At 39.2% G+C, this 24,704-nt stretch overlaps 1 protein-coding gene and 1 non-coding gene across 2 annotated transcripts; one reads left to right on the forward strand and one right to left on the reverse strand.

Moving 5' to 3' along the window:
- Window positions 1-1,627: 1,627 nt before the first annotated feature.
- Window positions 1,628-1,701, reverse strand: trnat-agu (transfer RNA threonine (anticodon AGU)). Its single transcript has one exon. It is a non-coding gene; the product is annotated as a tRNA-Thr (tRNA).
- A 17,931-nt stretch (window positions 1,702-19,632) lies between these two features.
- serpine1 (serpin peptidase inhibitor, clade E (nexin, plasminogen activator inhibitor type 1), member 1) lies at window positions 19,633-23,904 on the forward strand. The gene is made up of 9 exons (XM_032584264.1): window positions 19,633-19,763; window positions 20,512-20,750; window positions 21,012-21,236; window positions 21,689-21,883; window positions 21,993-22,191; window positions 22,290-22,390; window positions 22,640-22,726; window positions 23,548-23,631; window positions 23,722-23,904. The coding sequence occupies exons 1-9, from the start codon at window positions 19,663-19,665 to the stop codon at window positions 23,763-23,765; spliced, it is 1,275 nt and encodes a 424-aa protein (XP_032440155.1). The 5' UTR covers window positions 19,633-19,662; the 3' UTR covers window positions 23,766-23,904.
- Window positions 23,905-24,704: the final 800 nt, after the last annotated feature.

Raw genomic sequence — 24,704 nt, forward strand, 5'->3', positions numbered from 1 at the left:
CTGTTGTTTTGTTATCCGTTCTACAAACAACATTCAAACATAGTCGAAATCATGAAAACTTTGCTCTTTTATGCTAGCAGACCCACTGCATACCTGAAAGTGCACCCCTACACACACACACACACCCCTACACACACACACACACACACGCACACACACACACACACACACACACAGCAGTGAAAAAAAAGCATGAGGCATGTTAGGAGGGTAACCCAAGCTGCTTTAGAGTGGTTTCATAGTGGGGTCCAGCATTTTGGGCCCCATGATGAAACAGGGCCCCTCTTTGTTGGTGGACTCCCATGTTTGGGACCCTCCATGGCAATAAAAAAAAGTGCACACACACCCACACACCCATGCACGCAAACAATAAAAAATGTTTGACAACTGCACCTATTTATAGTTTTCAATGTCAGAGGTCATGTTGTTACTTAAGGAGGTGTTAATCAAACCTGTTTTCTAGCGGTTGATGTTGTTCACTGGCTTCAACTTTGGCTTCATGTCATGTTTTTTTGGACCTTCCATACATTAAGGTTAGTGCTGAAGATGCAAAAGGAGTACAAATTGATCTTAAATGTTTGCCTTACGTCTTCAAAGGGAAAATCTTTAATAAGCAATCAAATGAAAACTCAAGGAGAAGCTGCTACAGTAGCATCTGTAGGCTGGCAGAGAGACTGAGTAACTGGAATTCTGATGCAGCAAGACTTAAAATAAAGCGACTCAGGAGACAAGTTTGAGGTGAAGTCCTCCAACAAACAAAAAAGTCCCAATAACCTGATTGCATAACATAAGTGTTCACACCTTGAAACGAAGTCTTTGTTGAAGCCACTTCTTATTGAACTACCTGTTGGTGGAAGTCAGTCAGTTAAGTCTGTTTGTTCTTTTTCATTTAAAAGTTTTGAACTTTGATTGTTTGACCAAATTTTGGTCCGATTTATAATTGATCTGCAAGCAGTGAGATTAAAATGCTTTTCCTGGAACGCTAAAAGGTGTTTTAGCCTTTGTACCGTCAACAATATCTCTGATCGATATTGAACAGCTCACACTTTATTTGTGAAAATAACAAGGAAGAAAATCCTAAGATTTTTTAAACCCTGCTGACCTTTGGCTGTTTAATGGACTTGAACAACAAGAAAGATAACACATTTTTTTTGTGTGTGTGTGTGTGTGTGTGTGTGTGTTGTGCAGTACTAATTGTGGAAGTCCCCGTCTCATAAAACTACTGACGTTCGCCAATGAGGGAATTTGAACTGAATGTTATTCTTGATTGGCTGTCTGAGAAGTGAATTTACAGGAAATGGGGTTAATGGTAAAACGTCTTTATTAATATTTTACTATTGATTAAGGCTCTTAATGCTGCAGCAAGTCGAAACTCAGAACCTACTAACAGTCAAGCAGAATCTGCTTTGACTGAATTTACTTTCCCGACTGACTCCATAAGGTGGCGCCTCAATGCAGCACACAGCAGTCAAAGAAGCGTGTTCTATTATAAAAAAAAAGAGAAAACTATTCTTAAGGAAAGGTTTTTATTGAAAAGAACAGCTTCTTAAGTTTGTTTTTATTATTTATGAAGAATCAACCATTACAATGCACCAATCAATAAATGACAGTAACTCTGAAACGGAAAAGGCACCGCTGGGATTCGAACCCAGGATCTCCTGTTTACTAGACAGGCGCTTTAACCAACTAAGCCACGGCGCCGTTGTCGTCACATGACGATGGTATTGCTTATCAATATTCATAGTGTAGAGTAGTTCCAGTTTGCTGCACATTTTTATCACATTGTTGATTTTCTTTTCACGGTTTTTTCCCCCACGGTTAACTACCTCAGACTTGTGGCAAGTCGGAGGTATTTACTTTCGCCAGTGTCCTTTCAGCTCGTTGACAAGCTCTGTTTAAATTATGAAAAACGTTTACGTTCGCCGTCAACGCAGTCATAACTGGTCCTCCAGATGTTGCTAGTTAAAAATAACAGGTCATAGTTGTCCCATCAATGGTTAAAAGGTACGACAGAAAAATGATATTTTAACCAGATATGCCAGCTACTATATCATAAATATAGGTGTCATGGCCCTGGAAAGGAACACCGATTTTGTAATTAGGATTTTTCTTTTTATAAAATTATGAGTAGGGGAGACCGGGTATGGTTGTAACACTTTTTGCTCCAGCACCATTAACTCACAGAATTTTTGAGCTAGAGTTTTCAAACTTTTATACAAAATACCCACATTTGTTTACTACAAATGGCACCAATTCAAACCTCTGCAAGAATATCACAGACCGCATGAGTTCATGTCAAATACATGGTGTTCCTTTGTTACAACCTACCCCACTACCGAGGTAGGTTGTAACACCTGCTGGGGTAAGTTGTAACAATTAGACAAAAGAAGCAAAAACAGAGGCCACACCATGTGATATGCTTCAAAAAGAGGTTTACTGAATTAAAAGAACAATACAAAAACAATGTCTCTCTCTCTCTCTGTGACTGACCATAACTCAAATATACTCTGTTTGTGTGTGTGTGCATGTGTGTAAATTATTCTACTAGAACAAACTTCCTTAACATGTATAATGTATGCTTAATGAACACTGAACAAACATGTAGGTCTAACAAAAACCAATGTCAATGTGTGTGTGTGTTTGTGGGGGTGTCTATGTGTGTGTATCCTTAATCAGAGTCACAGTGGTGACAAATGAATGATGGTAGCCCAGGAGTGCAGGCTTGGTGGGCCCAGAGGCTGCATAGGGCACATTTTACCCACACTTCCTGTGGCTTTGAGCTTTTACATTTGTCTAGCACCTACGCTGGTATTCAATTCTTCTCTTGTCTCCAGTGACTAACCTGTCATATGCTTACCTCACGTGGAGTCAGTCCATAATACAGGTCTGCTGCCTGAGTCAAATAGTCAGCCAACACTTCCTCCTGCACCTCAGAGAAGACTTTGTTGCTGCTCCAATAACCTACACTGGGAAGATCACTGGACACCTGTTCTCTCAGCTTCTGCAGTGATTTGCAGTATCTGCTCAGTGTTACATGGCAGATCCCATGCGCCTTTGCAACTGATCTGACTGACTTGCTCTTCTTTGTGACCTCATCAGATGACTTTTTTAAAACATCTGCAGGCACACCTCTATCAGTCTTTCGTATCCACTGCCTAGGCATTCTGTAAAATTATTAAAATCAAAATGTTCTTAGTTGTATGTAAGGGGATGGTTGTAACACTTTTTAAAGATGTGTTACAACCCACCCCAACCCTGTCAGCCATGTTTAGCTAGCTGTAGTAGCATAGCGGTTTGAAATTAGCACGGGAAAATGCATCACATTTTGCCTGAGAAATTACACTTTCATCTAATGTAAGTCATATGGTTTTATCTGCAACAGTATAAGTATTAAACAAAATATAGTCATGGTCAAAAAATTTACTTTCTTACCTCAAAATCAGTTTTTTCTCCTTAGTATCTGCATGTGCCTGTTTCCAGCCTTGACAATCACAATATGGGATTGGGGAGGAAGCGGGTAAACACTGAAATGATCATGTAATTCCTATCTTATCCCTGATTGGTGGAACTGGTGGTGTTACAACTCTCCCTATGTTACAACCATACCCGGTCTCCCCTATTTTTAAATATGGTCAATAATAATCCCGGCATAGACGACCAAGCCTTTCATAATTAGGAGTAAATGTAATAAATAAAAACCTTTTTAAAAAGCTATATAAAAAGTCGCAATAATTCAACTAAAAGAGTAAAAGCAACATAAAATAGTTTTAAAAGTGAAATATTTCAAAATCAAATCTACCCAATGGGGAATGCAGAAAAACTGTTTCAGCCATTTAAATAAGCAAATCTATTCATAATTCCATTTATGATAAGAATAAACAATTAAGCCAGATTGCACAGGACCTTTTGACCAATACCTTTTTGGTTAGCATGTTCCTCCAGTCTCCATCCAGTGGAAACATTTTGTGCATAAAAGCTTTCATTAGTAACCTTTAATGAAGATTTCAAACTAAGTCAAGAATGCTAGATTTTATGAGCAGAACTAATCAGACAATGGGACGGTATTTCTAATTGAAAATAATAGATCATTGTTAAGAAAATCTAGATTAAAATGTGAGCAAAGTTTTGCTTAAAAACATCTATTGGAAATGTTGAAATAATAAAGTGCCTTGTCCTTTCTGACTTGTGAACTCTCAGTGTGAGTTTTATAGTGGCATAAAACTTTCTAAGCTGAAAGCATTTCTTTGTAGGAAGCAGTACCTGAATGACATATGAATGCATTGAAGACGATTAGGGTTGTACATTAAATTGTGTAACTTAGCAGCAATAAAAATCCCTTTGCAGGGCACTATATTTAGTCACATTTTTAATGGCAAAATCACTCTGAAATTCCTCCTTGCAGGAACACACACCCACACACACACACCCACCCACACACACCCACACACACACACACACACACAAAAACATCTTGTCATGGAGAGCAGAGACATCTGTGATTCATTTGAGACTGTAAAGGTTCTTTTATTTCTCCCTTTGGGCTGAAAATACAGGAACTTTTCAACTTTCCGTTCATCAGTGTTCTTAAAATAGAAGCACACACATCTTCAGTGTGTAGTGATTATGTTTTCCATGAGTAACTTCCGGGTTCTTATCCAAAAAACAGACCTTTTTGGCTTCCTATGCCCTAACCACATACTTACTCTATTAGTACAACAGTCACCATTTGGAACAAACATAATGTTCTTTTAATTATCTGTCTTGTCATGATTATCCAATCATAGGCCTAAGACACTAACAGCAAAAAAATGTAACTCCCTCCTGTAAAAAATATCCCCACCTTATTGGATAACTTTGTCTTTTCTAAAGAAATCCACATGATGATGTTTGTAAAAATTAACAAGAGAAGCAGGAACACAACAGAAGGGATTAATCAGAGTAATTTACAGAATAAAAAAATAAGAATCATCCAGTTGTCTCTTTGATTATTTATATAAAATAAGCCAAGACCTCAATATTAGAATATTCTGTGACTGGTGTGCCAGTCTATAAAAATGGCAAAACATTTTGAGATGTGTTTCCACTTTTTCTGTATGTGTCTATATTTTTTGGTCTCATGCAGCCTTCCTCCAACTGTCGACAGGCGTGAGGTAGCTTCCACCCTACAACAGGTAGCTACAGTAGTCCATCCAGGAGCAACACAACAAAGCACTGGTCTACTGATGACTAAAGACAACTTATAGAGGTCAATCAACCTAAGACGTATTTTTGGACGGCAGAACAAAAGTGTTGGTCAGAAGGGCTGATGGTGCGATGTGTTACAGTAGCGATGGTTAAGAAGTTAAAAAAGAATTTATTAGCAACAGGTCCACCATGGAGAACGTTTAACAGAATCAACAAACAATAGACAGAAACAAAGTTCAGTTTAAATATAATTCAGTTCAATTACATTCACAGAACATGTCATCTCAAGCCGCTTTGTTGAAAACGTCAGTCTGATCAGATCTATTCCAATTTACACTCTTATCAAACAGTATTGTCAAGTTCAGTTCATTACTCAAACTAGTTTTGAAAGTTTGCTATCTAATTTAGCAGATCGCAGATTTAGCAAAATTATTTTGTATTAATTGACTTTTAAAAACTGGAATACAACAAAATGATTGATTAAACACAGGACCCTTACGCAGAATGGCTCCAGTTTTCTTGCTACAAAGATTCTGGGAAAGAGGAGTAAGAGCTGAAAAGCAATTATGGTTATTGGTTATTATTGGCTGAGATGTATTTGTGAGCAAACCATCATCAAGCACACAGAAAAGACTGTAGCGTATGATTGCTCTTCTGCTGCACTCCTCTGGGTTCCATGTCCTGATCTTCTTGTCTCACAGCTGTAAGCTCTCTTTGTTTTCTGGTTGTTAAAGTTCATCATCACCACGGAGGGTTTTTGGATCCTGGGTCATCTTTCAAACTTTACAACATGGCAGTAACCATTTTAAGAATATAAACAAAGATTCTACTTTTAACTTTTTCAAAGCAAACTTGATACAACCTTTAAATCTTATGTTCAAATTTTAAAGGTTTAATTTTTTTAAATTTTGTCTATGCTGAAACGGCTTTCTTGCTAAAATTCAAGCTTTTATGGGCGGCCCCTGATGGTTTGGGCTCCCAAAACCTGGTTTGTTTGTGCCTTGGGTTGGCTTTGAATCAACAGCAGGACATTGTTTTACAGATGAAATCATTTGTTTGTTGGAGGAGATGAACAGCGACAGTAAAACACGTCTGCATTCCAGATCCCACTCTGAGAGAATGTTGTGCTCCCACATCCAGAAAACAGAGTTACCACATCTGAGTGGGTGCAGGGAGGCTCGGGGTCTTTCCACACCCCTGTTGTCTGTTCACCGTCTGGGAGCAGGAGCATTTTCTCTACCACTGGTGCAGTGGTGGGTCTGAGTGCTCGGTGTGGTGGTGGGGGGTGGAGGGTGGGGGGTGCCTTTGGACCGTGGTTCTTAGGGTCCATGTCTGTATCTGCTCCAGCATAGCCAGCTGCCAGTGGAGCCAAATCATCACCAAATGAAATGAGAAGAACGAAGTGATGATGCGGTGAGTGTAAGGCCAGCAAGGCCTGAAGTTGGGCTCAAAACAAACATTTGCTTTGAAATGTCTTTTCCTTGAACCTGCAAAACACAAACATCCTTTGAAGGGGCTGTGGATAAGATCTCACCATTTACACAATACTTTTTTATTAGTGTGAATGGCTTTTCCAGGACAGTCAAGGCGGGTTGGGGGAACATGGAAAGTTAAGTAATCCTGGTGGGTGTCTGGTTGAGTAAACACACAAAGCGCAACAGCAGAGTATTTCAGTTATTTGATGTTTTCCTCTGTTCAGCAGAAACAATTTTGTGGTTTTCAGTGACCCTCGGCGCTCCCTCCACTTTTGCTAAAAGCATTAGTGTTTGCTGATGGCAACTATACAAGATGCTATTTGAGGAAGCATGACACAAGGCTAATTCCTGATCTCTAACAGATCTGAAAAGTTTCTCTTTTGGTTGCCAAGGAAAGCAGGAGAAAGAGCAGAGGAAAGTTTTCTGTGGTTAAAGGGCCGGTGACTCATCAGACTCAGCTCTGCTTAGTCACTTTCAGAACAGCTTCTCTTCTAAAACAGGATGCTGGCAAATTTACATTTCACATTTGTTCTAAATATTTGAATGAGCGTTTGAAGTGTTCATTTCAGAGACGCAAATAAAACAAACATTACCTCATCACATTTTTCAGCATGAAATGTCAAATTTAGAAGAGAACACAATCAACATCACTGAACAGATCATTTACAAAAATGGGACTGATTCATTTCCAGAAACCTTCCAGCATCTGGAAGTGAGCTTTCTGCATTGTTCTGCTCAGTGTCACAGAGTCTGTGGAACATAGATAAGGTAAAAATCTGTTCCACTTGGGGCGGAGGGACAGGAACAGGGCCTTATGTAATATTCACATTTTCTGAGAGAATGACTTTTAGAATTTTATTGTCTGTACATCATAATCATCAAAAGTACCAAAGAAATAAAGACTTGAAATGTTTCACTCAATGTAATATGAAAGTACACAACACTGGGTTACAAAAAACTATTCTTTGGAAGCTGTCTTTGTTTTATCAACTTAATTATGACTATTTTTGCACCACTTATTCAAAAAGTGACATCCATGTTTCTCAGTCAGGTCAGGATTTTATTCTAATTTGATTTAGAGAAATTCAATCTTTTGACTAAACTGATGACATTTTTGTAACATTATCAGTTCATTTCTGTTAATATTTCTCATCCAAAAGAGGTTTTAGGGGAAAAAATTGTTTTCCAACAGAGTGTATTAATTAAATGTTCCAAACTTGGATTTCTGTAGGTTGAGTAAGAAACACTGATAAATGTAAGTACATGTGAACTGAACATGACGTCTTCATTGTGTAAAATTCTCCGTCTCTGTTCTGTCCTGGTGGAATCTCTCCTCCTGCTCATCACTCATTGATCAGATTCTCCAGATGTGAGAACAAGTCCTGCATTTTGATGCTCATGTTGCTCCATAGTTCAGAAAGTTGACCTGATTGAGCAAAACCAATGGGATTTTAGGATTCAGCTCATCAACATGACCCTAAAACTGTTGAAAAACTCCAGACAATGTTTATTAGATTAGTCTCTCTTACACATCAAACTCTCCAAATTTAAGGTGTTCCCGTTGGAGGATAAGAAATTACATAAAATTAATCATCTAACAAAAATTAAAGCCTTAACAAGGTTTGCATTTGGTAATATCTTGTTGAGTTTATTATATATCTAAGTTCCTTTATGTTGATGGGATTAATTTCCCATCATCTGGCAAATAATAGTTCCACCTGCCAGTTTAAACCTCATTAATAATCTGGGTTTTATGGTCACTTGACAGCCAAAGACTACTTCTCATCCTCTGCCTCCATCACTTCCATCAATAACATCAGATATATCATCTACACTTAAAGCTCTACAGACATCACATTATCTCAAAATAACTTTTCAATGATCATCATGCGTTAGATGAAGGGGCGCCGTTTAGGGGGGAAAAGATATGACAATTCCAAGAGCCCCTGACCAACAGGGGGCCCTCCAAATTTTTTATTTATTTATTTTTTTTGTTAATCAAAACTTTAAAAAATGGAGCCCTGTCAATTCCAAAATTTATTATATTATAGAAAACACATATAACACATTATATGTGTTTTCTAAAATTGATTTTGGCAGTAAAAATGAAATGTTTACCCCTCTCAGACCAAAAAGCACACATTTGCCCTGAACCTCCCTGGATCTGCATGAAGTGGTTGGTTCCTGCTTGGAGAGCTTGACGGTCACGGTGTTCAGCAGCAGTCAGTGGAAGACAAGAACGACTGTGGACCTTATCATGCTGCTAAGAATAAATAATAAAATCAGGTTTTCAAAAAATAGAGAGACAGAGGGAGAAAAAGGTAAAAGTGTCAATTTGTAACCCAGTTTTTCTCCGAGATGTGGGTAGACTGTGTGAGATGATCAACCATTCAGCACAGTTAGCTTAGCTACAGACTGTTTGCCTCCATTTCACTAACATTTAATGAATTAAGGAAAAAAATTACCAACATATTCATATATTGAACCACGACGAGTGGTTCAATATATGGTTCAATATCTTTTACCACGACGAGTCATCAGCAGCTCTAACCCACGTCCCTCCTGACCAAAGGCGCCGGAACAGGGGTCCCGCCAGACATTTACACAGGCGGCACACAACTCTGACAATCTGTGACTGACAACTCTCTGTGTTTATATACAGACAGAAGCACAGAGAAAACCTACAGCACTGAGATCTGGACCAAATCTAAGGCTCCAGATCATTACAGTCACCCAAACGTTTATGCACATGCGGCAGCTTCGGGTCGGGTTGGGATCATGAACTGGTCAGGCATCTGAAAAAAGGCGTTGACTCTGATTCGGTCCAGGTCGGAACCAATTCTGCCTAAAAATTAAATGAGATTTCGGTATTTGTCACCATTTTACGGAAGGGCCACCGAAAAAAAAAAAAAAAGAATTCTGAGTTTAATCTCAGAATTCTGACTTTCTGACTTTCATCTCAGAATTCTGAGATGAAAGTCAGAATTCTGACTTTCAACTCAGAATTCTGACTTTAATCTCAGAATTCTTTTTTTTCCTTTCCTTTAAGTAAAACAGAAAAGAATAATTTTAGTTTTTTTTTTATTATCTAACCCTCTTTACTATTTAGGAGAAAAAAAAAGAAAAGATCTATTGTGTCAAAATGACTTGGCGAGTCTATGGAGTCCGTGGAGTTCCACGCGCCAAAGCCTGAATGTTATTGGTCAGTTTACTTTTGTACATTTGGCGGCTTGGCCTTTTTCTGTAAGCTAAAAATGAACGAGCGGAGTTTGAATCCTCCCGTAGATCTAAGATCGGTTGTTTGGATCTTGCCAGAGCTTTTTACCGTGTGCGAGGTTCTGGCGGGTCGCCGGTTTATGAGCTTTTTGTGTGTGTATGTGTGTGTGTGTGTGTGCGTGCGTTTGTTTCTAATACCTTGTGGGGACCATTTCCCTGAAACATACTAGGTTGTGGGGACCCACTGCTCTTTGTGGGGACTGAAGCCTGGTCCCCACAACCGGAAAGCTGACGGGTCACCCGGTTGGACAACTGTTAAACCCGCTACTGGTGCGTTCACACCAATGACGTAATGATGACCAAACCTTCATACAGACATGGTGTTTTCATACCGTCGATCTGTATTCAGCTGTTCTTAGATCGGCTGCAGGCATTTATCCTCTTTTACATTTTTCCAGACTCCAGTTTTGAAAATGGAATAAAGTCCATTCCGCCATCTGAATGCTCTGTGTAAAGCTGCCTTCTGCATGTTCCCCACGGACAACTTTTAACTTTTTTTTTCTGATTATTTTCCACCAAATCTCTATGACCGCAGCGCATTTAATAGCAAACAATCATCAAATCTAGCCAGACCGCAGCCTGTGGTAGACCCTAAAACCTTGTCCTCCAGGTAAGAGATGTTTACTGTTTACTAAGGGACAAATTGCGACAAACCCACTGAACTGATTGACAGGCGCCATCATATCACTTGAACAAGTGCGCGTGCCTGACATTCAAAGTGCGTAACAGAGATGACGAAAACACCACATGCCCCCCCCCCCCGCCCCACACACACACCTCAAACATAAAGGCGCCGCTGCTCCTGACCTGTCCTCTCCTAAGTGAAATTAAAGCTGCAGTATATAACTTTGATATAAAACAATATTATTACATATTTGTTAAAACTGTCATTATGTTGTGACAGTATGGTATGAGAGATAATCTGTTACAAATCTATTTCCTCTGCCTCCTCCCAGCGCTCTGTAGAAACAACCAATCAGAGACAGGAGAGTTTTAGTGCTGCCAATCACAATCTCATGTGGCTGCCCATCCCTAGACTGCAGCTAGCATAGCCTGTTGTGAATGCTCAGTCTACAGTAGTTAGCATAGCTGCCAATGACAGCAGATAAACATTTTTCCTGTAATGATAAGTTGTTTCCCCATTAGCACATTTAGCAGCGAGTGAATGAGGTTCACTCGCTGCTAAATAAGTGCAATGAATGCATAAGTGCACTTATTGCAATACATATAAGCTCAACAACACACAAGCTTTATATTTATTACAAAGTATTCATCTAAGAATTGATTTCTTCTTGTAATGGAGATGAATTCTGATTAAGTTCTCTGTTTTCATACTTTCATGGATTGTTTTTCTTTTTTCCCTTTTCTACACGGTTTTCATGTTAAATTGCACTTTTTTCTTAAGTTTGTTGAACTATCTTGAATCTGTTATTCTAAATAAAGACTAACAAAAATCACACAGTAACTTTTATTTTTGATAAAACCTGTTTTTTTTTCTTATAACAAACAAACCAGATATAACAAGTTTGGGCTTCTTCATGGTCTGGAGTATTAAATTATGATTACAATCATCTAATATTATGTACAGATTTAATTCTAATCTTAATTTAACACCCTGGACCCTGAAGAAGTCTAAACGTATTAAATCTGTTTTTTTTTTATGTTTGGTATAAAAAGAAAATCAGAATTTATCAAAGTAAAAAAGGTAAATGGACTAAACTTATACAGTGCCTTGCTAGTCATGATGACCAGTCAAAGCGCTTCACACTAGTCACATTCACCCACACACATTTACACCGACATGCAGGTCAGTGGGCAACTTGCCGCTAACTGCCCTGCCCCGGGGCACCTCAGCATGTGGCTGAGAAAACTGAAGCCGAACTTACAATGTTCTGGTCACAAGACGACCACTCTACCCACTGAGCCACAGTCGCCCTAAAAAAGCCACTGCATGATCCTCTTGGTAATCTTCTTTAAAATACAGATTTAAACACAATATTACAAGCTACAATTCAGTGCAATTTAATATGAAAAGTGAGTAGAATATGTAAGCTAAAGGACAAACCATAAAAGCACAGGTACAGTGAAAATAAACAGAAATCATTACTATTAAAAGAAGAAATTTAAATTCTTAAATCAATATGTTGCTATTAAAATTGAGCCGAGTGTTGTTGCGGCACTGTGCACTGTGCAGTTAATGTACAGCTAATTCATTTAATTTTACAAGTTTAACAATAATACTGCACGTGTTTGGAGTTTCTTAAACTCTTTTGGGGGCAATTTACAGTGACCAACTGACCTGACCTACATGTTTTTGGAGATGTGGGGGGCAACCGGAGCACCCGGAGAAAACCCACGCAAGCACGGGGAGAACATGAAAATCCACACAGATCGTCTCTGTGAAGACGCAGCACTAACCGCCGCATCACCGTGCTGCCCACGTTTTTTCCAACTGGGTTGGGAAGGGATCTATTTTCTAGTTTGTCATTGTCCAAATCCTCCAGGATCTCCAGAGATCTCGGTCTCTTCCGGGGATTCCGGATCCGGGGAACAACCTGATAAGGTTTCTCCTGAGAGTTCCTCCTCTGAAGAAACCCCTTGGCTTAAAACTTTAACCAGGTCGACTTGGCTCTTGGCAGACATGTCTGTTTCATACCTACTTTTTAGCTGAAAAGTGAACCTGATCAAGTTCATTTAGTGTCTGTTTCTCCCTCTTTTCTTGAAACATATCCTTTTCAGCTCTTGGATTCCCCGGGAGCCGTTGTTCCTCACTATGCCTCGCTTCATAAGATGTTTGTGTCTCGGCCTCCTGCCTCACCTGAGCAACGTCTGCGTCATACTTAGAGCGCAGCTCCTCGTGGGAAGTCTGGAGTTGGTCCAGTTCTTCTTGGAGGGCCTTACTTTTCTTTCTCTCAGCCTGAATTTCAGCTACAAATGCCTCCTGGCTGAGGAGGTAGGCCACCTTTAATTCCACAAAGTCTTGTTGTAAGGGCTTCTTCTTCTTGTATTTCACATCGTTGTGGACCTTGGAAGCAATCGCCGCAGCGTTAAGGACTTCTGGATCACTGAACCTCTCTAGTCTCTCAAGTTCCCTCTTTACCTCTTTGGCCTGGTTGATAAACATTTCTTTGAGAGTTTTCTGCCTTTTTAACTGGAGCTTCGTCTCTTCCAGCTCGGCCTCCAGGTGGGCCAGTTTTTGGTTGTCTTCAGACCTACCGGCGCTCTCCATTTCCAGAAGGGAACTCAGTCTTTGGATTTCCCCTTGTAAGGCATTCGGGTGTGCAGGAGGGAACCTGCCTTGGGGGTTTTGATGGACTCCCCTTCTCGCCTGGGGTTCCATCATTCCACTGTGGTATCTTTGCGTATGATGAGACATTTTCTCCTTAATGCAATCGCTAAAGTTGTCGATTGGTAAACTACCTGAACGGCGAAAGAGCTTTGCGTCTGAACTGATCAGTGATATTGCAAGCAATGAAAAATATGCAGGATTGTGTTACATACAATTCTGCAGTTGATGACATCACAGACTGCATCACCAGTGACATCACAGAGTCTTCTTTTGCTGGTGGAGTGACATCATTCCACCACCAAATATCTTACTCTTTATTCTTGTTTACATTCAAAATAGTCCATGATTCACTTGTTTTTATCCCACATATCAGGGGCATCAAATTCATTTCCATTTTGGGCCAAATGAAAAATCTGAATGTTTATAAAGGGCCTGTTGTGCCAGATCGTAATGATAAAAACCAATTCAATTGTTAAAATATCAATAAATAGGTGCTTCAGCATTCAATAAGTGTTTCTTAAAGTAACATAATATTGACCATCTTTTCACACTAATGAGTCCATCCAGGATTTTGCGATTGTTTTTGTGGTTTTCTGCAATCAACATCACAGATTTTGTGGTGCTAATTTAGAAATATTTGTTAGGAATTTTTACGATATTTGCGCTAATGTATGATGTGAAATGTGATCTTTTATTTATCGCTCTATTGGTCATGGACTATAACTTGACATCATGTAAGGCTGAGACAGCGGTCAGTTGAACCCAAATGTTTTTTGGCCAATTTTGAGAAAAAATGTTGATAAACTCAAAAAAAATGTGGGGATCTGTTGATTTTTGTGTGAATTTTGCGGTTTTGTGGAAAACTGGAGGGGCCTATTTCTATAAGTTTGGAGTCTAGAGGGCCACATAAAAAGCTATGCCGGACCAGATTTGGCCCTCGGGCCTTGAATTTGACACACGTGCCATATTTGATAATCTCGAGAACTTTTTTCAATATCTATACACTGGGAAGTTAATTTTGCTTGTTTAGTCAAACATTTATTTTCTTTTGTATAGTGGAAAAAGAGAGTGGGAAAGAAAATTAATAATAAATAGATGTAAACAATGTGAAAAAGTAAAAGTTAAAAACTATAACTATTGATTTATAAATATTGTTGAAAGTTGGTTAGGATTGATTAAGCCTCATTTTTAATGTCAGGCATATTACTCAAAAATTGTAAATGAGTAATAGTTGTAATGTACTAGTATTGTTGTGTCTTGTTAATTGTTGTCATAGCAACTGCCTGCCAAGATGGCTGTCAGTTAAAACAAAGAATGTTGTAATCTATGTTTTCAGTATGTTTTCGTTAGCTTTTTAAAGGCACAATGTAGTTCTTATTGTCAATGGTTTCTAGTGAGAAAATAAATGTGTATATTTTTTATCAGGTTTCAACTGCAAATAACCTTTCCCAAATTTTAATCTTCTAATCAAAGTTAAATTACATGTTATTACAAAACTGTTCAGTTAAAATATCGATAACTTTCAAGGACTAGAAGCAAAGTTTAGCGCTTTAATTACTGATTAAACATAAAATTAAAGCACCACTTTCACATTGTTTTTACTGTGAAATCTGGTGAAAAGTCTGGCAGAAAAGGACACACAATGGATGCTGTGAGCCCCAGTTACAGTGAATAAACACACACAGAGACATGAGTGGGTGGTACCAACCAAGTTCCCCTTCACAACCTTTTATGGAATCTATCAGATCCTTGGGGATGTGGAAGTTTTTCCATGTTACAGTAAAAATGTTGATCGTCTCTCTTGACAATGGAGGGAAAGCAAACTGGATGAACAGCAGGGTGACCTCCGCTGCAGCAGCACTGCTTATAAAGGGATTCTTCTTACATGAATCAGTTGCTTATTGATCTGCTGGGCTTCAAATGAACTGTCAGGTTTTGTGCTTTTCTGACACACAATGACAACAACTTCAGTAGCCTCACAGTCCTAAAATTTATGTGGTTTTTTTGTTTTGCTCTTTTTTTGTTGCCAAAGTCACTTTTGGCAAACAAATGACTGATATGATATATAAATACTTCCTAAAACCAACTAAATGTTGTAAAGAAAATCGAAATTGGCAACAACTAAAAAATAAAATCGTATCTATTATTTGTCTCCGGAACGAGTTTGCTACTCGTGTTCATGTGTAGTGCAGTAAGTTTCCCTTAGTCACTATTGAGTTCTGGGAGACGACGTTACCTGCTTTCTGCTACACACACTCACGAAAAATTGATAATTGTTTGCATATTAATTGGTTGGAGTGCAGCAGGTGGGGCTTGAACAATTGCATGTATATTTATAATTTAAGTTTACAAAGTTAGACATAGTGATTAATTGTGATTAGTCGTGATTAATCACAGAGCCAGAGTGTGATTATTGGATCAAATTTTTTAATGTGTTGAAAGTACTAATTTTTACGTAATACTGAACCTTTAATGTTTTTTATTTTTAAATCAAGGTTTCCTTTAAAATCGTTTCTGTTCATTTTGATTAGTTTTTATTTTTTATTTAATTCGCAGAACTTAGGCTATGATGTTTGAAAAGATAGGACTATATGTTATATAAGTAGAACTGAGCAAGCAATATAATTATGGTTCAGGCAAAGACCATATATGAAAGAATAGATTAAAAAATCTGAAGTAACGTTTAATTTAGTAGTTTTTAGTAATATATCTTTTAGGCTTATTCTTAGCAAAGATTTATTATGATACAGTTCAAGAGCCTTGTAGCTTTCTTTGCCAGTGAAATCCTTTTAACCATTTTCCTGTCAGGATTTGCGATGTCAGAATCATTTTGGTAAATGTACAGGACAGGGTAGAGTTATGATCAGACCTAAAATATCCAACCCGACAAGACCCAGTCCCATAAGCATGGAGTCTGTGACCGATCCGACCCCACTAATTAACTTTAATTATCTGCCTGAGCCCGAAATAGACACAATATATGACATTAATTAAGGTATTACTGCTTTTTAGGTCACACTTTGAATGAGCATTCTAACCTCTCCTGTTTTTAGATGTTGTGTAACATCTTCCAGCTCCATGTTGTTGCTTGTTGCAACTGCAGGGTGAGTCAAGCGCAAATCATCTAGGAAGTGATTGGGTTGTTACAGTCTGATGAACTTCTGCACCTTCATTTCTTTCTTTCCTCATCAGAGTAGACAGCCTGCTCCTGTATTTAGACTACAGGAAGTAGATTAACATAACTTTTATAGGGAGCATTCTAGTTTAAATTTCTCTGTGATGTACGTATTGTAAGTTTAATAAACACACCACAGAAGCGCGAGCACCACTGCACCCTGAACTCACCATCAAGCTGTTTATTTTTCTCTCAACTCGGCCTGAATTTTGGGTCTGCTCAGGCCTAAAATCTACGCTTTAGAGTGGGATAATAATTCTTCCCCAAAACACAATGTCCATGCAAAGACATGCAACATGTATAGACAACATGGCAGCATGGGATAAATATATACTGTGAAGAGTATCAGGGTGAACTTTATTGAAGGATTTCTGATGACATTGCTGGAGGAAACTGACCCACAAAGCTTGGATAAATAATAGAATTGTTCTCTACATGTTAAAAGTGCCATTTCAATTTCAATTTAGTTTATTTATATATTGCCAGTTAACAAAAAAGGTTGTCTCAAGGCACTTAGAAAAATCCCTTCAATTCAATCCCACATAAAACATTCCAGTTATCCTGGTTATCCAACAGTACAGCAGGCTCAGTTAATTATTCAAAGGTGTTTTGATCTAATAAAACCCAGCAGAGTTCATCGAGTCACGCAACCCCATCAGATATTCTACCTCCAAGCTGTCCAGGTTCCTCACCGGGTTGATGAGTTTTTACTAAGGACTTCTGCTGGGACACACACATGTTCAGTAATTTGAATGAGTAATGATCTGTCTTCTGCTTATGACTGATACGACCAGTCTTGACAAGTTAGGAACATTAGAAAACCTGAGCAGCCAGAAACCCAAACAATCCAGATGATTTTTTTTTTTTGCTTTGTCTTTTACAGATAAACAGATTTCAGATTTACAGGAAGACAGGAAGGATAGTGTGTTCAAGTCATGCTGTGCTTGTGGAAACATGCTCCGTCCGGAAATACAGGTTCCCAAGTGTTTTACAATTCTGTTTTTTTAAGTTCTTTTCGGCTCTGGTAGCCTTCATTTGAAAGTGCTAAGACAGGAAAATAGGTAGAGGGAAGACATGCAGCAAAGGTCCCCAGGCCAGGAATGGAACCTGCAACGGCTGCATTGAGGACTGAGGCCTCCTTATATGGGTTGTGTTTAACCCCTGATCCACCACAGCACCCATCTGTTTATAACTTTATTTATGTTGTAAACACCACATATTTGTCAAATTCACAAGTATGTAGATGAAACCAATGGTGACCAGCGTTTCCAGGTAAATTCAAAGTTCTGAGCGTCGGTTCCTGTTCTCTATCCTGTCTGCTCGTGTATCAGTGAGTAATATTAGAACCAACAACACATTATGACAAGGTGGCTGTAACTCAGAGACAGTACAGTTAATACCCCACAAATAACTAGAACTCTTGGAACTTTACTGTGTGCAGGAAAATTTCATGATTAGTCAGAGCAGCTCATCATTCTGCATAATTCATCCTGTCGTCCTCCAGACAAAACGGCTCCTGGATCCTGAGAACAAACAGAAGCACGTCAGCACATTTCTCATTCTATGTGAAAATTCTTGTAAATAAACTCTTTAGCCTTTTAGCATGTCTCTAGCGTGTGATTCTGCATGTGGTCAGGAAACTCAACCTGAATATTACATTGTCTGCCTGACTTGTTTCGCATGTAAAGAGCAAGAAAAATTCATATTTGTCAGAGAGAGCTACTCAGAATGTATGAGATGAGGTTTTAGTTTCATTATGTTGCAGCTCTTCTTTAGTTTCTTCTGTAGTCAGAACGCTAACTTAAATATAAAAACATTATCAACTCAGTAAAAACCCCAGTACATGATCAATGGACCTGCTTTTAAACACGGTTGGCTCATGTGTGGTATAGTATATTTAGTCAGTATGAATGTGGCTGTATTTTTATTATTTTCTCCCTGTGTTTTTTGATAATATTCTGTTTTCTGTTATGTAATGTTTTAATGTCTTCTGAACATGTGGTTGTTGAAAATTACGTGGTTAAATAAAGGTTAAGTTAATGAAATAAAAATGGTTTCACAATATCTGGCTGGCATTTTGACCATGTTGCGCTCCATGAATCTAATGGACTGGGGTGTGTATGTGTGTGGGCGTGGCCGCTCATGTGTGTCGCTAACAGTCTGGGTAGATCTAAGAGTAAGTCCCTGCAATGACCAGATGCTGCTGCTCTTTGTTTTGTTTTGTTTTTTATCTTTGTGCTGAGGGGAGTGTTGGTGAGGGTTTTCTTCCTTACCTGGTGTTTAATGAAACTTTCACACAGATCTGCTGGTTTTCTTACGGCTAGTTTTAGGTGGTGTCCGGCTGTCGTCCAGGCTGCTGCGGAGGTTTGGGCGGTCTGCTCCTGTCCACCCCAGAAAGAAGAGAACCATCTCCTCTTTCTGGGACATGTTGTCCCACTGGGGGGATGTTACCTGGATCTGGCAGCACAGAGTTTGTTTGGGGAGTGCAAGTGGGAATATGACGTGTGTGTGTGCCTGTTAGGGTTTGGGCCGCCTCTCTACTGGATCTAGTCAAAGGCGACGCACTGCAGTCTACTCCAGGTGGTAAAAACTGTTTTGGGTTAAGAAAAAAAAATCCCTGAACTTAAGTATCAAATGCTCCAAATATTATTTGAATGCACTTTAAATAATGCATTTAAAGTGCATTCAAATAAGTTTTTTATTTGAAACTTGTGTTTTTTAAACACAAGTTTAAAAAACTTGTGTTTTTTAAACTTAAAAGATCAAATGTGGTGGCATTAATCATGACGTTACCAACAAATAAATGCATCAAGAATTACATAACTAAAGAAGGGAAAAAAAACAGTCAAAGCATGGCGGTGTGCTTTCCCTTGAGAATGTAATGACAGAGCACCAAACTGTCAGACAGTTTATTTATTCATCACTTCAGCAACTTTTATCTCTTTTCAGATGTTCAGAGACAAAGAAAATCCATGAATTTCCCGTCCATTTCTCCTGCATGACTCACAGGGGCACAGTGATGCGTGCAAGTTCAAGCTGAAAAACAGTTATCCAACTTTCCATATGCTCTCTCATGCTTTAGTCAGTAGAGGCTTTGGAAAGGCTGTGTGTTCGTAAAAAGGAAGTGTCTCCAGACAGCATCAGATGACATCAGCGTCTCTAATGGCTTTTCTGTGTGTGTGTACGTATGTGTGTCTACACGCGCGCACACACGTGTGTGTGTGGTGAGGAGTGGGACGGGGTTATGCCAGTGGGGCGGGGTTATGCCTACAGTACAAAAAGACAGATTGGTCCAGTTCTTCAGAGTGAAGCAGCAGCAGCAGCAGCAGACATCTCCAGTTTTCTTTCTGAATCCAAGCCAAAGGTAAGAATCACAGTCAGCTGTTAAATCGATGCTGGCAGATGTTGTATTTGATGGTTGTATTTGAAATCTGACATTTCAAATAAAACAATTAGTTAGCTTTATCCAGAAATATCTTTAGTGCTTTTTTGTTTCTTTTTGTTTGTTTGTCTTGTTATTTCTTTGTAGTACACACAGAAACAGAAGTTCATCTCCACTGTCGGTGGCCTTTGTTTGAATTTGAATGTACAGAAACCTTGACCATAGAAATAAGCTGAACACACACTAATGTGGGTGTGTCTCACACCCATGCTCAGCTATGTATTTCTAACAAGGAATGAGTTAAAAAAATTATTTTGATAAAAGCAAAATGCACTGATTTAGAATGCTTATTGTCATATCACTGATATAGATTCTTTATTGTTTTCCTATGTTATGAAATCTTCCGTCTTTTAACCATGAAGATTGAGGACCATTTTTTTATCAATGCTGAACAATGTAAGATACCACAGATTTATAGTACTGTTTCAAACTAACATGTTTATAACTTTTAAGAATTCATACTCAATTTTGAAAAATCTTTTCTTTTGGAATCTCGCGTCATTTTTATTAGATGTTCCCATGTCTGTAACATTTTACAGGTGTGTGTTAGGATGAGTCAGAGCAGTTTAAACAGTGCAGTGTGCTGTCAGTAGAAGACGTGAGTGTTTTATGCAAACATTCAGTTTTTATGCAGCCAACCACAGCTTTTTTTCTGGTTTTGTCTCCCCAGCATGATCTGTGTGAGCATATTTGTGTTGCTGGCCCTCAGCAGTGGGGCCCTGGGGTCTCTGCAAGATAAGCAGACAGACTTCGGACTGAAGGTTTTCTCTCAGCTCGCTACGGATGCTGCAGACACAAACCTGGCGTTCTCCCCCTATGGCATGGCGAGCATTATGGCCATGGCTCAGCTTGGCGCGAATGGAAACACACAAAGGGCCTTGACTGCAGCTATGGGCTTTTCTCTGCAAGGTGAGTGGTAAATAAATGAAGTACAGAAGTGCTAAAGTCCTGAAGTACCTCAGATCTGTTAGATCAACTGCAACATTACCCTAAACATGTATCTCAAAATCTATAACCGCATCCATTTAAGGTAAGGACATCTAATCAAGTCAACAGGCTCTTGTTTTGTGGATTGGACTCAGCCATTTACTGCCTCCCATCTTGCATCTCCTCCTAGCATGTCCACATTATTGTTTTGAGTCAGTTAAGCCAAAAATTCTTCTCTCGCAGGGCGAGGAATGCCTCGGCAGCAGCGCCTCCTGCAACTCGATCTGGCGAGTGAGGATGGGGTGGAGATAGCCAGCGGGGTGATGGTGGAGCGGAAGATGAGTCTGGAGAAGCGATTCCGCCGGGCCCTCGCCAAGACCTTCCAGACTCACCCCCACCAGATGGATTTCACCAAACCAGAACAGGCTGTCAGCATTATCAATGCGTGGGTCTCAGATCACACTGCAGGTACTAACTTCTGTCTGTTAACAGTTATCAATCATCTTCAGAGAGGCAGAACTCTTGGAGTACCTGTTAAAAGTAGAAGACCAAGATTTAGGGTACAGAAGGTGAAACTCTTATGTCCAGAGTTTCTTTCATCACAGCTTCAGATAGGTGACAGACTGATCAAATACCCTGACATTTCAGGCACATACCAAGGAACTCAATGATACAACAAAAACATAGATGCTAAGAGAAAAGAAAAAGTACACTGAGAAACCTTTAAGGACACAAGTTCACAGACAGTTCAGTAAATTTCAACAAAGTTCTGTTCATGATTGTAGAACTGGACTGGAGTCTATCCCAACTGTCAAGGAGAGACAGGCAAACCCTTCCACAGCACCAATCCTGAAGTTTCTTATGGTTAGTGAAGCATTTTATATCAACAGCTAAGTGGAATGTATTCTTCCTTCCTGTAGGTGCCATCCCAGAGTTCTTGTCCTCTGGATCCCTGGACGATGAGACGCGGCTGGTCTTCCTTAATGCTCTCCACTTCCAGCGCCTATGGAAAGTTCCCTTTGACCCCAAACTAACACAGGAGAGAATGTTCCATTGTGCCAATGGCAGCACTGTTCCTGTGCACATGATGAAACTCACGGACCTCTTCAACTATGGTACGCCGTGCCAACAATCTAAACTGCAGGTTCTAGAAGAAAACGTCTTTGTTTGTTCTTCCCAACCCAAACGCAAAATTGTACCTTTTCATTCCTTCTAAATCCTCAGGTGAATTTGTAACTGCTGATGGGGTGGATTACGATGTGATAGAGGTACCATATGAGGGCGACTCACTGAGTATGCTCCTGGTATCACCCTTCGAGCCTGAAATTCCTCTGAGTGTCCTCAGTGCAGATCTGAGCAGCCAGAAGATTCAGCAGTGGAGGTCAGAGCTGAGGAAGGTCAACAGACAGCTGGCTCTCCCCAGGTGAGGAAGAAGGGCTGTGGCCATGGACTACATTCGTTTGCTTCTCTTCTCACATGTCAAGCGTCCGTTAGCAAACTAAAGAATGTGTGTGTCTTCAGGTTTTCTCTAAAGTCTGACATAAATATGAAGAGTGCTCTACTTAAAATGGGACTTGGAGGCATGTTCAACCTGGCTACTGCTGACTTTACACGGATAACATGTAAGTTGATGTTTGTTTGAAGCTTTGCTCCACAGACTCTTGTTCCACATGAATGTAAAGCTCCTTATTAACTTTCAGATCATTACGTTGTTTGTAGTCCACAGTGCCTCTCCTTTACATATTCTGCTTCGTATTAATTGCTTTTTTGTGGAATAGCTTTGATTTGTGCAGCTTTTCTATACCAAAATAAAAGACGGCAATTTATACACTTTGTGTCTAATCCGTTTCCATTTTTTTTTTTTACACCAGCTGATGAGAGGCTTTGCATTTCAAAAGTGCTGCAGAGGGTGAAGATTGAGGTGGACGAGCGTGGAACCAAGGGAGCATCAGCAACAGGTAGACTCCTCACTGAACATTTCATACCACAGACCCTAAAAATGAAAACAGGTCATCTAACTTCAAAAAAAAAAATAAAAATTTAGTTAATTTGTTACAAGTAATCTAATTAAGTATATTCAAATAAATGTATTAAGTTTTTATATGTTAAACAAACATAAATTCAATTGCATGAAACAAATTAACACAATGTTTTGAAGTTGGAGCTCCATAATTTTTTTCAGGTCACAGATAAATGGTGATGCTATTTACAATGGTCCTCATTCATTCATCGACTCACACACACGCCGACACACGCCCCCACACACACACGCACACACACACGACTGTGACATTTTTAGCTGAGCTGCAAAAGTTTGAGTTCAGAGATTTTTCCAAACACATGAAGGATCCAGGGTCAGCCTGTGACTGTTGGTAGTCATTTCAACTCTGACAATCTGTTGACAGCAAGAATCAAACCAAGTCAGAGTGGATGCATTTTAATGCAAAAATAAATTGCATCTTAACACAAAGTTAATATACACTTGTGCCGGATAAAGGTATTTACAGATACCTTGTGCAAACTTTCCTTTGGATGTAGGAGTGAGAGTGAGAATAAGAAATAATCCAGGTTACAGTATTCTCAAAACTTTCACTCATTTCAGTCTAAGATTATAAGCTATAAATCCTCCCATTGATAGTTTCTCATGCTGACAGCTGGCTCACGCAGACAACACAGACAACTGCAAAGATCAGTGTTAAGACTGAGGTTTCTGTGAAGGCTGAACGGAATCGATTAACTAATCAATTGGATTTCTTTTTTCTCTTCTTCTCTTTGTTAGCTGCTGTCATGTTCTCCCGTATGGCAGTTCAGGAGATCACACTGGACCGACCTTTCCTCTTCCTCATTCAGCATAAGCAAACTGGTAACAGCCCCTAAATATGTTTGTTCATTCCCATAAAATAAAACACCAGTAGAGAAGATTGGTTCTGATTGTTTTCTCGTTTCTTTTCAGGTGCTATTCTCTTCATGGGTCAGTTGAACCAACCTCAACAGTAAGACTCAGCACACCTTCTCTTATCCTGCACTGTGACTACTACTGTTTGGAGCTCCTCCTGATGACCTGACCTAAAGACCTGTGACACTCAGTGACGCTACATGTTTCAGCGATGGTTCAATTCACTGACACCCTTATTTATAATGACTGATACTGGGGCTGCTTTGACGTTATATGAGAACATTTTTATTTTTCTACATTCAAACTTAAGCAAAGTGAGGTGCTAATGATGTTGCACCTTTAGAGATATGCCTGCTTTTGTACCAAAATATTAAGTATTTTTTATCTATTTAAATATTCTGAAAACTGCAGTGTGTGATATTTGTGTCTCATTACATGTATGTGTATTTTTGGATTGGTTTTATTAAAAATAAATGGAATCATAAATGGTCTCGTGAGTTAACATTTGCAACCAAAAATGAAGAAGAATTTTGTTGACTTTGACTATCGCCAAACAAAAGATGAAGTCTTGACTTAATCAATTTTTCAAAAATGCAACTCCCAACCGATGCTGCCACTCCATATCAATGGCACATACAGTATGTTTTCAAAATTATTCAATTATTTTTCACCTTAAGCGCAAAGGATGATCAGCCTGGACAGCTGTAACTGCTAGGAAGTGTTTATTTGATCTTTCTGCAAGATCAAATAAATATGGCCCAAGGAAGGAAAACGGGTGAACTGGTGACCGGGCCGTGCCAAACACCTACTGATGAAGGAGGGCAGTGAAGGTGGTCTGAGTTGTCTAATCCATCAGAAAAGTTATTACAGCTCAAATTATTGGAATCATTTCAATTTGCTTTTGCAGAAAGATGAAGATAAGCAAATTGGTGCACAATTGGCCAACGTCTCATATCTGCCTTGTAGCACTCCATTAACAATTGTAAGGGGCAAGTTAAATAAACTTGAGTTTATTTAAGTTTTTAATGGAATCATCAACT

Source organism: Xiphophorus hellerii, chromosome 14, assembly GCF_003331165.1.
Source record: "Xiphophorus hellerii strain 12219 chromosome 14, Xiphophorus_hellerii-4.1, whole genome shotgun sequence".
Taxonomy (NCBI): Eukaryota; Metazoa; Chordata; class Actinopteri; order Cyprinodontiformes; family Poeciliidae; genus Xiphophorus; species Xiphophorus hellerii.

What these genes read in the sequence shown, in the direction of transcription:
- serpine1 (XM_032584264.1), top strand. Translation starts at nt 19,663, where the DNA reads ATGCCTACAGTACAAAAAGACAGATTGGTCCAGTTCTTCAGAGTGAAG. An exon ending in TATGGGCTTTTCTCTGCAAG is followed by an intron (nt 20,751 to 21,011) that starts GTGAGTGGTAAA and finishes CTTCTCTCGCAG; the next exon opens with GGCGAGGAATGCCTCGGCAG. An exon ending in GGTCTCAGATCACACTGCAG is followed by an intron (nt 21,237 to 21,688) that starts GTACTAACTTCT and finishes TCCTTCCTGTAG; the next exon opens with GTGCCATCCCAGAGTTCTTG.